This window comes from Geotrypetes seraphini, chromosome 15 (genome assembly GCF_902459505.1).
Source record: "Geotrypetes seraphini chromosome 15, aGeoSer1.1, whole genome shotgun sequence".
Lineage (NCBI taxonomy): Eukaryota > Metazoa > Chordata > Amphibia > Gymnophiona > Dermophiidae > Geotrypetes > Geotrypetes seraphini.
The window spans coordinates 16,019,169-16,036,535 of record NC_047098.1 but is presented as its reverse complement, the minus strand read 5'-3'; the positions used below and the strand labels follow the sequence as shown (position 1 = coordinate 16,036,535).

The 17,367-nt window shown below is 42.6% G+C and overlaps 1 protein-coding gene across 3 annotated transcripts in view; it reads left to right on the top strand.

The window, feature by feature from the left end:
• Positions 1 to 4,950: 4,950 nt before the first annotated feature.
• Positions 4,951 to 17,367, top strand: part of ARHGEF16 (Rho guanine nucleotide exchange factor 16) — a 76,968-nt gene continuing 64,551 nt past the window's right edge. The window contains exons 1-2 of one of the 3 annotated variants that reach the window (XM_033922271.1): positions 4,951 to 5,101; positions 14,473 to 15,047. In XM_033922271.1, the coding sequence (XP_033778162.1) occupies positions 14,493 to 15,047 (555 nt within the window). In that variant the 5' untranslated portion in view covers positions 4,951 to 5,101; positions 14,473 to 14,492. Of the gene's footprint in view, positions 5,102 to 5,191; positions 5,558 to 5,968; positions 6,100 to 14,472; positions 15,048 to 17,367 lie in introns of those variants that run through there. The other 2 variants (XM_033922272.1, XM_033922273.1) reach the window with 2 other exon arrangements.

Below are 17,367 nucleotides of genomic sequence, written 5' to 3'. Positions count from 1 at the left end.
GACTCATTGGATGCCACATTTTGGCCGTCACCATAATTTCAGCTGTGTAACTGCCAACCAAGTCATTGATGATTCGCTTTTAAGACCAAGGTTTGGCTGTTTATTCGCCCTATGACGTTATGTTTGTCTTTGTGCAAAGCTGAAATTATACCCCCGATGCAGGCGACTGCCGAAACGTGGCCGCTTCAGCTCTGTGTTTATCCAATAAATCAACTTTGGTGTGTCACGCTGGTGGCATTAGTGAGGGCCAGATTTCTATAGATGTCACTCAAAAGAGGGCGCTGGAAAAGTCTGGCACTACGAGAGCTCTATTCTACCAAGGGTATGTGCAGAGACCCATTATTCTATAAGACTACTTGCAACGTTTTGGAATATATTGTTTTAAATAAGAGTAGATTATTGAAAGAATACATTCATAATGATTAATAAATGGGTGGGTAGGTGAGATAAAAAGATTGATTTTGGAGATCTGTAAGTTGAATGTGCTTTCCTTGACTTCTTATATGTTCTTATACCTGTGTATTGCACTATTAATATTTTAAAATTAATAAAGATTTATTTAAAAAAAAAAAAAAGACTACATGCAACGTTTTGGAATGTCCATGACCTACCAACGCCTCTCGCATGGCCACGCCCTTTTTGGAGTTGCATGCTATGGGATTTAGACGCCCAGCGTTATGGAATAGCATGCAGCCGGATGAACTTACCATCAGGCCGCTTTAGATATTGTCTATGTAGGCCTATTTTTCTGTCTCTCTAAATTTGTTTTATTTATTAATTTTATTTTTTTTTTTTAAATCTTCTTTCTTTATTTTTATTTTTTGGTTTTTGATCTTGAATTAATATTTTTTTTTTTTTTTTTTTTGAAGTGTAACTTATTGCCACCTTAGAACTGTATTATAACATCATTTTAACTTAAATATATCGCTTGAAATTCTATAAACATACTCAATATATTTTATCCCATTCCCTCCCAACTCTTCAATATATCAGAACACATATATCATATAATAAAGACTTTCCTTTCATTCAAAGCATCTAGTGAAAATTCAAAAAATTACCCCCTCCCCATTATCTCATTTGTACTAACCAGAGAAATGATATTTATTCATTGTAATAATTTGTTAATGGTCCCCACACATCTTATATATTTTTTATTTTAATCAGGTGCCTTAGCAAGATCGTGAGCCTTCGGGACAGATAGGGTCATTTTTTTCTCAAGTACCTAATTTCATTTTAGTTTGTAAGCCGCTTTGACCTACTGCATTAAGAGGTCCTTTTACTAAGGCGCGCTAGGATATAATGGATGCGTTAGCGTTTAAAGCGTGCTAATATTTAACGTGTTCTACAACGGCTAGCGCACCTTAGTAAAAGTGGGATATCAAATGTACAATAAACATTAACGCATCCAGTTGTCAATGGTCAACAGCTCATTAACCAATTAAGTTCCACGTAGCGTGTCCAGAATTGGGCGCCATGCATCGAATTCCTAGGGAGTGTGTTCTTTCATCCGCCAATTGTTCATCCCGGACATCCTGTACCAGATTCACCTCTTGATCTTCACCTAGAGCAGGGGTGTCAAAGTCCCTCCTCGAGGGCCGTAATCCAGTCGGGTTTTCAGGATTTCCCCAATGAATATGCATTGAAAGCAGTGCATGCACATAGATCTCATTGGGGAAATCTTGAAAACCCGACTGGATTCCAGCCCTCGAGGACCGACTTTGACACCTGTGACCTAGAGGGACACAAAGGGCCGGATTTTGCAAGCGGCACCCACAATGGCGGCCGCCTAAATAAACACCACCAATCGCGTGTCAATCGCGCTACGGCGCCGTTTGCAGAATTGCAGCTACATTTAAACATAGGTGCTGGTAATGTAGGCCATGGTTTTGAAGACCTACGTCTATATTTGATGTGAATTGCATCTACAGAGGTCGTCTAAGCTCATTTGTGGCGTACACCATGCCTGCTTTGACCTAAGGCGCAGTTAAGCGCTTCAGTAGATGCAATTATGGAGTCATTTTTTTTTCCAGTCACGGTACATGGGCTTGTCGTGCCGCTGGGGCTTGAGCGCATCTGAAAGCTATGCCGTCGGTAGTTTCTCGACCAGCAGGGCCTCCCAAGGCGGATAGGTTTCAGCGGAGATGTCAGACGAACAATGTACCACCCATCTGGGCAGCGTTGGAGGCGGAGGATCGCGTTTGATGCGACAATGGCAAACAACATGAAATTCATATTGTGCAGGAGAAAGGCCCGGCCATCTAAATCTGTATTCTGCCACGAAAACTTGACGATATCACGTCGCTAGGACTAGAGCACAAGTCGATGGCAACTAACATATTTTTTTAATGGCATTTTAATTGATTTTAAATGACACGGTCAATTGCCAAACCAATTAACACCAATTAGGTGGCGGTAGGGTGCCTTCCATGCCTAACATGGCACTGTTTGGAGAATTTGGGCCAAACTGTATGTCAGGCTCACACATAAAATAACTTCAATATAATACAAACTCTACCCATTGTATATTTTATTTTTAGCATTTATATACAGCCTATAGCCTAACCCTCTCTTCTATTAAACTGCGCTAGCAATTTTTAGCAGAGAGCCGCGCTGCTGCCGACGCTCATAGCGTCAGGAGCAGCGCGGCTCCCCACACTAGAAACTGCTAGCGCAGTTTAATAGACGACGCCCTAAGTGGTTTATATTCACTTGAGCATTTTTTCCTATCTGTCCGGGAGGGCTCACATTCTACCTAATGTACCTGGGGGTAATGGGGGGATTAGGTGACTTGCTCATGGTCACAAGGAGCAGCGTGGATTTGAACCCACAACCTCAGGGTGTCGAGGCCGTAGCTCTAACTACAGCGCCACATGCTCCCTATATATTAGATAGCTGTGGAGAAAGGCGGGACCCTTGTGGGTCCCTCCCCAGCTCATCTTCTTGGCTGTGAAACACAATTATTCACCACTAGTGTAGCAACCAGATCACATAAAAGGCAAAAAGAAAAAAAAAAAAAAAGAGGTAAGTCATTTTGGCACTGTTCCATCTTAACTTAGCCTTCCACAGCCCTGGTCCAAATCCGGAGCGGCTAAGTTCCCCTGTTCCAGGAGGGAGAATATTTGACCAGTCCTGGTTTTGAACTTACATTCCAAAGCCTTGAGGTATTTACCATCTCTGATTTTACCCCGGTGATGTATATCCCATACATTACAAGTCATAATGCACTTGGAGAGGGTTGTCAGAAATCCAGAAACCATCCCCAAATTGCCCTACTGCAAGTGCAAAAAGTGGAAGCTCTGCAAATCCGTTTTGAACCTGAGAAAACTGCTACAAAAGTTGTTCTGCGGACCCTGCCCCGTTTCTTAAAAAAAAGAAAAACCATTTTGAATCCTCTCTCTATTCCCCCTATTATACATTCCCTGAAGTTTGTGCTCACACTGATGGTAGCCACGAGCTGATGGGAAGGGGCTTCATTTCAAAACGCCAATCCCTGTTCAGGAATGAAAAGAAATTCCAAAGAGAAGGGGGGGGGGGGTGTTAGGAAAGATTTGACTGTATTTACTCTGACTGCCAAATGAATTAGCATTAAATATGTCCAGGCTCAAGAAGACATCAAAATAAATAAGAATAATAGCAATGCTTTGCAATTCTAAAGCGTCCAGGCAATTAATAATTTAAAAAAAGGTATATAATATGAAGCCATTATATGTGGTAGTATGTTATTTATTAAACCTCCATTAAATAAATATGAAAGTTGTCTCTTTTTGATTTTTACTGGAATAGCTATTCAAATGATAACAAAAAATTGGAAAAATTATGATAGGTTAAATTATATGTTTTGGTGGACAAGTGTATGTAATACGTATAAATTTGAAAGAATGCATGCTGAATGTTTGGGACATAGTGGTTTTTTAAAAATAAAATATGGGGTCCATTGGCTTTATTTGTTGATTCTTAGTAAGAAAGTTCCTCATTTTGTGATTTTTTCACTACACATCCCGGAGGGTGGGAGATATTTATAAAATATACTTGTATATCAAATTATTTTATTTGAATAAGGATATTTAACTTTTATTATTATTTCATACACATGAATTGATGTACTTTTCTAATAATTGTTTATATTACATGTATTACACTATTCTAATTTATGTAATAATAAGTTATTGAATATTATTATTATTTGATAAGTAGGGTGGGTGGGTAAAACAATATTTTTTATAATTTCTTGTATGAATTAGTGTATTTTATGAAAATAGGTCTGTAATACTCTTTCTGTAACAAATATAATACACTGTTGTAGTCTTCTAAAATAATAAATTTTTTTTAAAAAAAGGTATACAATAAATCTATCCAAGATGAAAACACTATAAACACTATAAAAGCATGTATAAAAGGGCTGTTTGTTGTGGGGGGAGGGAATGGGATAAAATATATTGAGTATGTTTATAGAATTTCAAGCGATATATTTAAGTTAAAATGATGTTATAATACAGTTCTAAGGTGGCAATAAGTTACACTTCAAAAAAAAAAAAAAAATATTAATTCAAGATCAAAAACCAAAAAATAAAAATAAAGAAAGAAGATTTAAAAAAAAAATAAAATTAATAAATAAAACAAATTTAGAGAGACAGAAAAATAGGCCTACATAGACAATATCTGATGCGGTAAGTGCATCCGGCTGCATGCTATTCCATAACCCTGGGCGTCTAAATCCCATAGCATGCAACTCCAAAAAGGGCGTGGCCATGCGAGAGGCGTTGGTAGGTCATGGACATTCCAAAACGTTGCATGTAGTCTTATAGAATAATGGGTCTCTGCACATACCCTTGGTAGAATAGAGCTCTCGTAGTGCCAGACTTTTCCTTTCGATTCAGGCTGGGGACTTTTTTTTTTTTTTTTTTGCATTATACACCTTGGTGACGTCATCAAGAGCCGAGGGACTAACCCAGGCACAGGAAGTGGGATGGGTAACTTCAGCCGGGCTTTGCAAGTGTCCCAGGCTCATAGCGCTGTCGGAAGAAGCCGCGGTTTTCTGCGAGGAGGGAGGGAGCAAAGCGCCGTTTTTGCTGATCACTGCATGGGACGCAGGAAACAGGTAGGGGGGGGGGGGGTCTATGGATGAATGAAATCACGTTGATTCGATACGATGAGTTGGGTTCCAGGAAGCCCAGTGGCTTGCAAGATACGAATAGAGTTGTTGGTCCGGGAATAGAACGGGTTAGACGTTGAATATCCGCGCAAACTTTCTTCGGGCGCTGCGGGTCGTTGCGTGCAAGACGTCATCTTGTTGCCCAACCGCCCGAGGCCGAAATCTTTCTCACCCCGCCCTCCTCCTACCTGCAGGGCAGAAAGACCTTCGCCCCTTAGCCAGGGCGGGGCGGAGATTGCACCGAAAGAAAGGCTCTGCAGGAGGTTTCTCTTTTAACCCGGTCAAATGATCTTTTGAGCTGAGCTTTCTTGTCTCACCCTCTTCTTATTGCATGCTTTAATATCTGCTTTATTGTATTGCAACGGTGGAATATGATAAACAAGAATGTTGATATTTAAGAAGGTATTTTTTTTTTTTTTTTTATTAGGCTCTGTATTTTAAATGTACTTTTTATCTGATGTTGTATTTAATGGATGTAGAAGTTATAATAGTTGTGGTTTTTTTTTTTATTGTATTTTTGGAACTGAAATGTTTCAGTTCTTCTGTTGTGAACCTCCTAGAACTGCTGGTGGGGCGGTATACAAGAAAATAAAATTATTATTATTATTATTAATCCGTGCACGATATCGCCACTATGGTCCTCGCTTTTCTTTGTTTCAACTTTTTCATGCCTGGTGTTGCAGACATTCGCTGCCTTGCGTTGCTCATAAAAGTGCGTGGGCTTAGCCACTCCCGGCGGCCGGAGTCTTGCAAGGTGTTGCTGTGCTGATCGTTATCAGCACCTGGGAGAGCGCGGGGAGGATCTTCACCCACCCCCCTCCCCCCCAAGTAGAAGTTGCAGGAACCCATCGACGAGACGGCGTGGGCAGCCCGAGAACGGATTCGGAAGCAAATCTTAACGTTTTGACAGCTTTAAGAAGGGCAGAGCTTTTTCAAGCACCAAAGTAGGAATTACAAAGAAATATCTATATTGGTACTAGATCCTCGGTATAGGATTTAAAAAAAAAAAAAAAAGCTTGTATTGAAAAATCTTAAACTATAACTATGGCAAACTGTAACTTGTAAGCTGTATATTATGTATATTGGTATTAAATCACTAGTATGTGGCCAGTTAGGATAAAACTTGTATTGAAAAAAAAAAAAACTTGTGCTGTAATATGACAAATTGTAACCTGTTGCCAGAGGTTGTGGTAAGAGCGGATAGCGTAGCTGGTTTTAAGAAAGGTTTGGACAAGTTTCTGGAGGAAAAGTCCATAGTCTGTTACTGAGAAAGACATGGGGAAAGCCACTGCTTGCCCTGGATCGGTAGAATGGAATGTTGCCACTCTTTGGGATTCTAGAATACTTAAAGGGTATTAACGTAGAACAAAATCTTTTCCAGAGAAAGGAAAATGGTAAAACCAGAGGACATAATTTGAGGTTGAGGGGTGGTAGATTCAGGGGCAATGTTAGGAAATTCTACTTTACGGAGAGGGTGGTGGATGCCTGGAATGCGCTCCCGAGAGAGGTGGTGGAGAGTAAAACTGTGACTGAGTTCAAAGAAGCTTGGGATGAATACAAAGGATCTAGAATCAGAAAATAATATTAAAAATTGAACTAGGCCAGTTACTGGGCAGACTTGTACGGTCTGTGTCTGTGTATGGCCGTTTGGTGGAGGATGGGCTGGGGAGGGCTTCAATGGCTGGGAGGGTGTAGATGGGCTGGAGTAAGTCTTAACAGAGATTTGGGCAGTTGGAACCCAAGCACAGTACCGGGTAAAGCTTTGGATTATCGCCCAGAAATAGCTAAGAAAAAAAAAAAAAAATTTAAATTGAATCAGGTTGGGCAGACTGGATGGACCATTCGGGTCTTTATCTGCCGTCATCTACTATGTTACTATGTTAGAATGTTGCCACTCTTTGGGATTCTAGAATGTTGCCACTCTTTGGGATTCTAGAATGTTGCCACTCTTTGGGTTTTGGCCAGGTACTAGTGACCTGGATTGGCCAGTGTGAGAATGAGCTACGGGCTTGATGGACCTTTGGTCTGACCTAGTAAGTCTATGCTTACGTTCTTAACTAGATATTAGTTATGTTAACCTGTAACCCGTTCTGAGGTCGTGGGGGGTGGAGGAAGAGGAAATGAATTATTTATTTATTTATTTAAATAAAGAGTTGTGAAGATTAAAAAGGGGAGAATGTCGTTAAAGTTACAGCCTCAGCACCCTGAGGTTGTGGGTTCAAAACCACACTGCTCCTTGTGGCCCTGGCCAAGTCACTTAGGGCTCCTTTTGCGAAGGTACGCTAGCGTTTTTAGCGTGTGCGCTAGCCGAAAAACTACTGCCTGCTCAAGAGGAGGCGGTAGCGGCTAGCGCACGCTATTCCGCGCGTTAAGGCCCTAACGCGCCTTCGTAAAAAGATCCCTTAATCCTCCTATTGCCCCAGGTACGTTAGATGGACAGAAGGGGAGAAATGCTTTGAGTTTCTGAATAAATTCATGTAAACCAGTGGTCTCAAACTTGCGGCCCAGGGGCCACATGTAATGTAATGTAATTTATTTCTTATATACCGCTACATCCGTTAGGTTCTAAGCGGTTTACAGAAAATATACATTAAGATTAGAAATAAGAAAGGTACTTGAAAAATTCCCTTACTGTCCCGAAGGCTCACAATCTAACTAAAGTACCTGGAGGGTAATAGAGAAGTGAAAAGTAGAGTTAGAGGAAAAATAAAAATAAAATAAACATTTTAACAAGACAGCATTGATCTAAATACTTTGGAAGGTAGAAGAGAGGAGAGAAAGGAATAGAAGCAGAAGGGGGAGCCGTTGAACAGTAGAATTCTGGAGAAATTTAAATGATAGAAATAGAACAAAACAAAGACAAAAGGCAAAACAATAGATAAGATTAAAGATAAATCATAAGCTGGAAAGAAAAATAAAATAAAACTTTGTCTTCAATCCACATGCAGCCCGCCAGGTACTATTTTGAGGCCCTCGATATGTTTATCGTAATCACAAAAGTAAAATAAAACAGTTTTTCGATCATACGTCTCTTTAGCTATAAATTACAATATTATTATTAAGACTTAGCCAAAAGGAAAGATTTATAAACTATAAAGAATTTTACCTCATGCAAAACTGTCATTTCTTTAATAAGACATTAACTATTTTTTCTGAGGCCCTCCAAATCCCAAAATGTGGCCCTGCAAAGTGTTTTGATTTTGAGACCACTGATGTAAACCATTCTGAGATCCCCTGAGAGAACAGTATAAAAGAATAAAAGGACACATGACCCTGCCCACAGCCCCCTCCCCTTTCACCCATTTCATTGTTCTCCCATCCTATCCTCTGAACCCTTTTAGTGTCTGTCTGTCTGTCTCTCCCCCCCCCCTCCTTTCAATCCTCCTCCCCCACAGGTGATTCTCTCTCTCTCTCTCCTTCCAACCCCTCTCTCCTGTGGCTGCTTCTTTCGTTCTCTCTCGCTCCCTCCACGCACCTCCCTCACGGGTACCCCCTTTCTCTGTCATTTCTTCCAACCTCCTCTCCTGCTGTTTCTGTCTCTCCCCTCCCATCCAACACTACCCTACTCCATGCTCTTTTCTCCAGCACTTTCCATTATGTGTCTGCAGCCTCTCTCCCTCCATGCTGTTTCTCCAGTCCCCTCTCCTCCTCCCTTGATGTTGATTTTTGAGCCCTCCTTCCTCTGACCTCCGACGTTGCTAACATCCCCTCACGACCTCTCTCTCCAGCTCCTGATTCCCCTACCTACCTCCTCCCTGGCTGCAGGACCTGCAGAGAGGCAGCTTCTGGGGCAGGCCGGTGACAACAGGCTCACCTCACTGCCATTGCTGGTTGTCCGAAGATTGTATTACAGCAGCCAGGGAGGAGGTAGGTGGGAGAGCTGGGAGATCCTGCTAAACACGGATAGGCTCCCCCATTTGAAAAAATAATTGTACAGACACTCGGAGAGTCCTCTAAAAAGAGATGTATGATAACCCTACTCTTAACTGCAGACCATAAGGAAGAGGTTTGGTTTTTGTTTTTTTTTCAAATTATGGCATATCATGTCTTAAAGATTGTCTTAAAACCAGGAGCCAGATCAGGTGATTATTCCCTGCAACTTCCGTGTAGCGTGTGTGTGTGTGTGTGTGCATGGACTGTTCAAATTTTCCCACTGGCAGCTGGTTCTGCAAAGCTGTAGTAAAGACAGGTGAGCCCAAAAGCATTCTGGGAATCCTGCCCAAGCCACATTCTCTTGTTGAACTGGAATGGGTCGAAGCCAATTTATGCACTAGTCTCAGCTTGTTGGCCCATATTAACATGTGAGCTGCAAAGAGTTTGCCAGGCCTCTTTTTTTTTTTTTTTTTTGTAAGATTGCAAGACACTATGAAGTGGTGCTGAGGGCAGGATTGAAGAACAGGGTGGGGCCAGAGTACCTGCAGTTCCCTTTTGGAAGAGCTTAAAGCATGACAGTGCAGGCTTCTCTTTTGCCCAGTTATTTTACAAGTTGGTTTTGTTTTTTTTAGTATTTATATACCATTTATAGCCTAAGTGTACTCGAGCATTTTTCCCTGTGTGTCCCGGTGAGCTCACATTTTTATCTAATGTATCTGGGCAAAGGGGGATTAAGTGATTTGCCCAGGGTCGCAGGGTGCAGTGTGAGATTTGAACCCACAGCTTCAGGGTGATGAGGCTGTAAGCGCTTGTCTAACCTTTAATCTGGTGATGCTCAGACCACAGTGCCACTTTTTCCGTTCAAAATGGTCCGTTTATTTATGTATGCAGTTGTGATTTCCATACCACACTCTGCCAGAGTTCTGTTTTCACACCCCGTACAGCATTCACCATTCTGTTTAACACAAGTTTTATGGTGATTGCTTTAAGCTTTTACTGTCTGATAGGATTATAACACCCTCCCTTTTGTATTTCCCTTTTAATGTCTTTCCTATTGAATATTATATTTCTCTCCCCTTTTTTTCCCCCCCTTCAAACGTGTTTGTCTCTGTTATTGTGATTACTTTTTAATTTTATAATTAATTTCCACATGCCTGTCCCACTCTTTCTTGAATTCAGACAGTCTCTGTCTCCACCACCTCTTCTGGGAGTCTGTTCCACACATCTACCACCCTTTCTGTGTAAAAAAATTATTTCCTTAAGATTACTCTGGAGCCTGTCACCTCTTAAACTTCATCTTATGCTCTCTCATTCCAGAGCTTCCTTTCAAATGAAAGAGACTTGACTTGTGCGCTTTTAAGCCACGTAGGGCAGTGGGATGGGATTTTGTGCTAAAATTTCCTAAGATGCCTTTAAACGGGACCCTTATCTTTAGTTGAAATTATTCCAGACATTTCAACTAACCACCGTGTACTTGTCTTCCTTGAAGATGCCTGCAGCCAGAGGACACCGGCCACGCATTTCATGCTGACAGTCGGAGACATAAACCGTCCACAAGAGAACATTCAACTCTCCTTGTGCCAATTTTTTCAAACTAAAAAAAAAAAAAAGCCTGCATTTCTTGCTTAGCGATCTGCTTTTCTCCTTTGAGAGAGAGAATTTTTAAAATACCATTTTGCTATTAGAGGACAGTATGGTGGGTAATGTAGATCAATGTAGTCTAGTTAGAATGTTTATTTCTTATTTTTCCTCTATCTCTATTTTTCACTTCTTTGTTATGCTTTCGGGACAGTAAGGGAATTTCTAAGTACCTATCTTACTTTTTAATTTTAATTGTTGTTGTTACTGGTTATTTTACCCTGGTTAATCTGATTCTGCATCTTCGCTGTAAATGTACAGTCTCTTCTCCTGTAAACCACTCTGAACTGTTTTTTGGCATTGCGGTATACAAAAATAAAGTTATTATTATTAATTCAATAATGTGGGTGTTTGCATTTAGGCCACTAGGCATCTGCCTAGGGCAAAACGTTTCGGGGTGGTTGGCACCACAGGTCTAGTGCGTGCAAGAGCCTTTTCCCTCTTTCCTTTTTGTTGCACGACCTGGAAAATTAAAGAAGTAGCAGTGTTGATCAAGCCCTGAGCTGCCCTGAAGCACCACTTTGTCCTGCCTCCCTCTGAGACAAACTTTCTGTCAGAGGGAAGAGGGGGGGAAAAAGCAGCGATTTAGCACGAGTCTGTGCTTGAAAGGTCTGTTACCAGATTTTCGTAAATGAAAATCCAGACCTATGGCCCCGCCCCCAAGCCCACCCTGTTCTGCCTGGCCACACCCCATTCTGCCCCCAGCCCCGCCCCCCACAACCTGTTTGCTTGCTGAGATGGCATCTATGCATGCGCCGGTGTGACGCGTGATATCACCGCATTGCATCCGAGCCATGTGCCGATTCCGTCCCAACGTCGCTCGTTGCTAGAGGCTTTTCTAAAACCCAAACAAAATGCCGGAGGACATGGAGTGCTGATGCCTCTTTAATCTTTGGGAGTCGGTGAGGAGGTCGAGAGGTGGCGGGGGCAGGTCTGGCGGGAAGGAGGGAGGGGGATATTAAGCAGCAGTACTAGTAACTGTGAAACTTGAAGCGGGCAATTTTATGGGCAGCCTGGGGGTGGAGCCATCAGTGATATTCAACACTTATCCACGTGGAGGGGCATAATCAAAAGATACGTCTATGTCCAATTTAGGCGTAGGGCCGCTAGTCGCCCAAAGTCAGCAGCGGCAAAATGTCCGTTCTCGAAAAGTACGTCCAAAATATATATATTTTGAAAATCGTCTACATTCTCGACCAAAAATTTGTCAGTCCCAAACGCCCAGAACCAGACCTTTTAGATGTGGGAGAGGCCAGCGTTGTGATGGACTGACCACTCAGACAAGGCAAGAGAGCAGTGGGGCACCTCATAGGGCACTGCTGTGAACGTCACAAAAAGGGTACCACATAACCTATAAGGGAGCTCTAGTGAGCTCCCCCCCCCCACAAAAAAACTAAAAAAAAACCACCCTACTGTACTGCCATATAAGTGTCACCTGAAGCCATAAGGGCTAATGAGGTTGTAGACAGGTGGGTATAGTGGGTTTTGTGTGTGAGGGGGTGGGGGGGGTTGGTGAGCTCGCATTTTCCAACAGGAATGTAGTGGTTATATTGGCTTATGGACCTGGGCCCTCCTCTCTATGGTTCACTATCCCCCCCCCCCCCCCCCAGGCTACTTAAGATACCTCTGTGCAGCTCTACTAGGCTTTCCTATAGTAGATCTGATGTTCTGGAGGCAGATATGTATGTTTTTATTCTGAAATTTGTGGGGGTGTGAGGGGGGTCAGTGAACACGGGGAGCTGTGTGTGGGTCTTTATTTTGTCTCTGCAGTGGCTATCCTGAAAACCTGACCTGGCTCCGGCTCGCGAGGACCGGGATTGCCTACCCCTGCACTAGCCTGTCATTGTTTTCAAATCACATGTGGCTGTAATCTAGGCCAAGACCTGAAATTGAAAATGATTTCATAGAAAGAGTACAGCAGAATGAGCTTTTAAAAGCTTCTTCTGTAGGAAATGTGTTGGAAGCCAACTGTTCGGAAGATTTGCTAACACGGATTTTTGACCGCTAACAGAGTCTGTACAAAAATGTCATTGTGGAGAACGCAGCTCGTATTTGTCCTGGGCCAAGATTTGCTATAAAGAAGACCACTGTGCTACAAAGGAGAGCGCACTCCATAATTTGATGGCATTTGGGATAATTAGGCGACATTGCAGGGCAGGACACAATGACGGTAATTCATCCATCGGCTTGCAAATAGCCTGGACTAGGTTGAGTTCCTGCCCTTAGAAGCTGTTCTGATTTTGCTTTGTTTGGGTTATAGCGCTGGCCATATGTGCAGCAATAAAAGAAGCTGGAAACTGAACCCTGCTCTCTCAGCAAAGAACCGAACTGGAAGATGTGGTTCTCCCAAGAAGGGGCTTTAAGTGAGGCATATGGTTTTGTCTTCTGAAGGAACCATGAAATAATTTTCATTCACCTATATAAAGATACCCTCAAATAATGGCCGACAGCGAGCAGGGCAGGATTAAAGCACAGGCAAACTAGGCATGGGTCTAGGGCTCAAATATTTAGGAGGGGCCCTCTCAAATGTGTAAGTCAAGGCAGAGTTTTGCACCGGTACATTAGCTGCTGCCACAGATAAGAGAATCAGGAGGGCGCAGAGCCATTGTTCACCACAGAGGTCTGTCTATTCTTCCTCACTCCCTGTGTACTGCCATCTCGTCAGCAGGGGGAGCCAGCGAGCAAGGCCTCTTATCTGCTGTTTCCTCCTCTGCCAGTTTTCCTCTGCAGTCAGAATCGCGCAAGGCTCCATTTGTGGGAGCTTTAAAATATATTTAAATTACAAGGAGGGGCCCCAACGTACCTGTTTGCCTAGGGCCCAACAAAGAGTTAATCCTGCCCTGACAGCGAGCTCTAGGTGATATTTAGGAAGATGCGCTTAAAGGGACATGACATAACACATTTACACACCACTTGACACATAAGTGTATAGAATGATGTCACATTCACAGGTTAGCCTACATTTAAGGGTCCTCCTTTCTATGGTTCACTAGCCCACCCCCCAGACTACTTAAGCTCTATAAGGCTTTGCTATAACAGGTGCTGATGTTCCGGAGGCAGGTATGTATGCTTTTATTTTGAACTTTGTGGGGGTGGTGCAACGGGGTCAGTGAACACGGGGTGTGTGTGGGGAGGTCTTTACTTTGAAAATTGCAATGGTTATCTGGTCACTTTGGATACCTTTTTGGCACTTATACCTGCTTTTACATCGCCAAACATTCAATTATCCCTGCAGGACGACTAAGTCTATGTCGGCCCACATCCTGCCCACACCACTCCTCCAGCTCTGGGCGCACAGTGGGATTCAGAGGCCTAAAAAGTCCCTGAATACGTCCAAAAAGCCGTTTCGATTTTAGGATAACCAATTGCAGACTTGGGGCGGGTTTTTAGAGATATTTAAGTTTCAATTATGAGCCCCGTAAAGCTTAGGGCAATGAAAGTCTGAGCCCGGAGCGGTGTCGCTGAGGTTCTTAGAAACAAATACACCTGGGATTATTTAATGGAGTTATTGCCTTGGAGTTCTCACGTTTTATTAGATTGCTTGAATTGAGAGGAATTTGAATATTGATAAACGATGGCACAAGATAATACAATATATTTATCATGACATAGCCTATAGCAATTTCAAACAAATATTCCCCTTAAAGCTTGTAATTCCTTAGAGGCAATTTCTGAATTTTCTTGGAAGCTGTTCAAGAATGTCTTCAGTTTGGAGATTCTTACAGGGCAATATTCTTTCTAGGAACTGGCACCTCTAAAAGAGTTTGTGCAGATTCATTTTTACTATTGTATTTTTTCTCTTTTAGGCTCTCGGCCTACTGGCAATATGTCGCAGAGACATTCTGATGGGTCCTTGGGAGATGAGTCGTCTTTCCTTCTGAATAGCAAGTTTTGTTCAGATTTAAATTTAAACATGACCTCTTCAAATGCGAAGCGAAGTTCTGTGCAGGCTCTGGACAATGTTGCCTATGCTTCAGAACCATCTCCTACCGCTATTGAGTCTCGAAGGATTATCCTGAGCACAGAAAGCGCCGCGGCTCTGAAGATGGGCACCCACCAGCTTATCCCAAAAGGCTTGGCTGTAGCGACAAAGAAGAAGGTACCACGCCATCACAGTTTTGCCGCAGGTGTGCTGCAGAAAGAAGCAGCGCGTTATGATCCGAAGAGGGTGTCTGCCCCCAATATTTGCTTGGACGATCCAGATGAAGATGAGGATGATGACAGTGAGGGAACACTGCAAAGGAACCGGAGAAACCAGTCCTACCGGGCAGCCATGAAGGGCTTTAAGGATGAAATAGAAGCTATCAGACCTGTATCCACGTTGAAGCCAGTGGCAGAAGATTCCACAGTACCACCACCAAGAAGTCCAGGGAAATCTAAGGTACGCTGTTTCATCAATGTATTTTTGACTTGCCTCATAGGAAAGTCCCTTTTTGAGGGCACAGTGAAGATGGATGCCCAAATCAGGACTAGATCAGTTTCCCTGGTTATTTTACACAAGGCTCTGCCAAACACAGAACCTTTAGTAAAATAGACAATGACAAAGGCAAGATTATTTCTAACCTAGTCTAATCTAAATTGGCATTTCTAACCCGCTTTTTGAGCCTCTATTTTCATAGGTTCAAGGAGCTGTGATCAGCCTTCTTGAAATCTCCAATCATGTTATCATTTGGATGAATTTTTGTTGTGTTAGCCCACCAGGTCAGACAGGGAAAAATGCTTGAGTAACTGAATAAATTCATGGAAACCGTTCTGAGCTCCCCTGGGAAAACAGTATAGAAAATTGAATGAATAAATGAATCAATTAATCCCTATAAGGGTCCAAAGTGGTTTACAGAAAATAACCTGCTTAGGTTTAGGTAGGCTATAAGTCTTTTAAATAAAAAATAATTTTCACTAATACATCAAATCCCAAAACTGGAATTAAATCAGTGGTCTCAAACTCGTGGCCTGGGAGCCACATGCGGCCCGCACTATTTTGAGGCCCTCGGTATGTTTATCATAATCACAAAAGTAAAATTAAACAGTTTCTTGATCATATGTCTCTCTAGCTATAAAAGGCCAAATGGCCCATCCAGTCTGTCCATCCACAGCATCCACTATCTCCTCCTCTCCCTATTGGCTAAGCCTCTTTATACCTGCATTGTGATGTCATAGAACTTTAAGGTTATAGAAGCATGTCAGCAGATAAAGGTCAAATGGCCCATCTAGTCTGCCCATCTGAAGTAACCATTATCTGTTTCTCTCTCTGAGAGATCCCACGTGCCTATCCCAGGCCCTCTTGAATTCAGACACAGTCTCTGTCTCCACCACCTTTTCCGGGAGACTGTTCTACGCATCCTTAGATCACCTCCTTAATTGTCTTTCTGTTTTTAAGACGTAAAATGAATAGATAAACATGATCTCTGTTTAAGAGCTTGTTAAGTCAAACCAATTCCATCTGCCTAACGAGAAGACGAGATTCCCTTAGCATCTCTTGCAGGCCCCAGGCAGTAGAACAGAGGTCAGTCAGCAGTGACTTGGAAGGAAGTCAAAATACTCCAGAAGAAATGTTCTTACTGATACTTTTCTTCTGAATAGTTTGTAGCACTAGGGGACTAATAAATAAATTTTAAAAAGCTAAGATTCTTAATGTATGTTTCTAAGTTCCTAAATTTGTGCCTTATTTTTAAAACAAAAGGCCAGGTTTTCAGTCTATCCCTAATGATTATGCATTCCACCAAAAAAACACAAGTTCACTTTGAAATAAGCCAACACCTCTTTCAAAATAATATTTTGAAAAAATATTTTTTTAATAAAAATATGATGTGTTCAGACCCATAACCAAAATACCACAGGATAGGCAACCATCATAACCACATCAATGTCCCAACCGCCTATACCTTGTCACACTTTTACAATCTTTTTATCCCCATATCTGTCTGTCTGATGTGAACATAAGAACTTATGAATTACCGCTGCTGGGTCAGACCAGTGGTCCATCGTGCCCAGCAGTCCGCTCACGCGGCGGCCCCTAGGTCAAAGACCAGTGCGCTAAATGAGCCCAGCCTCACCTGCGTACTTTCCAGTTGAGCAGGAACGTGTCCAACTTTATCTTGAATCCCTGGAAGGGTGTATTCCCCTACGACAGACTCCGGAAGAGCATGCCAGTTTTCGACCACTCTCTGGGTGAAGAAGAACTTCCTTACGTTCGTACGGAATCTATCCCCTTTCAACTTTTAGAGAGTACAAACTCAAAGACTCCCCACGACTTGAATTTTGCTGATTTTGGCTTCTTCAAGAGAGGCTACCCACTTAGGAAAATAGTCCAAATCTGCTTGGAATCCTACATTGTCTGTGGCTATGATGGTTCCGTGGTAACCCTTTCCTGTTATGGGTCTGAGCACATCATATTTTTAAAAATATTATTCTGAATATTATATTGACATGCAGGGGCAGAATGACCATTTGGGCAACCGGGCAGTGCCCGAGGGCCCAGAGCAGCAGGGGACCCAGGGCCTTCCACTCTCTTCCCCCTCCCCCCCTTTCCGCATTCCAGCATAAACAGTGGAGGTGCCTGGCAGTAGCAGCAATTCAGAGATGCTTCCAGCAGCCTACTTGGAACCACTCTTCTGACACGAACCACTAGACGTTGTGTCAGAGGAACGGTTTACATCAGAAGAGAGGGTCCGCCAGCAGCATCTCTGAATTGCCAGGCACCT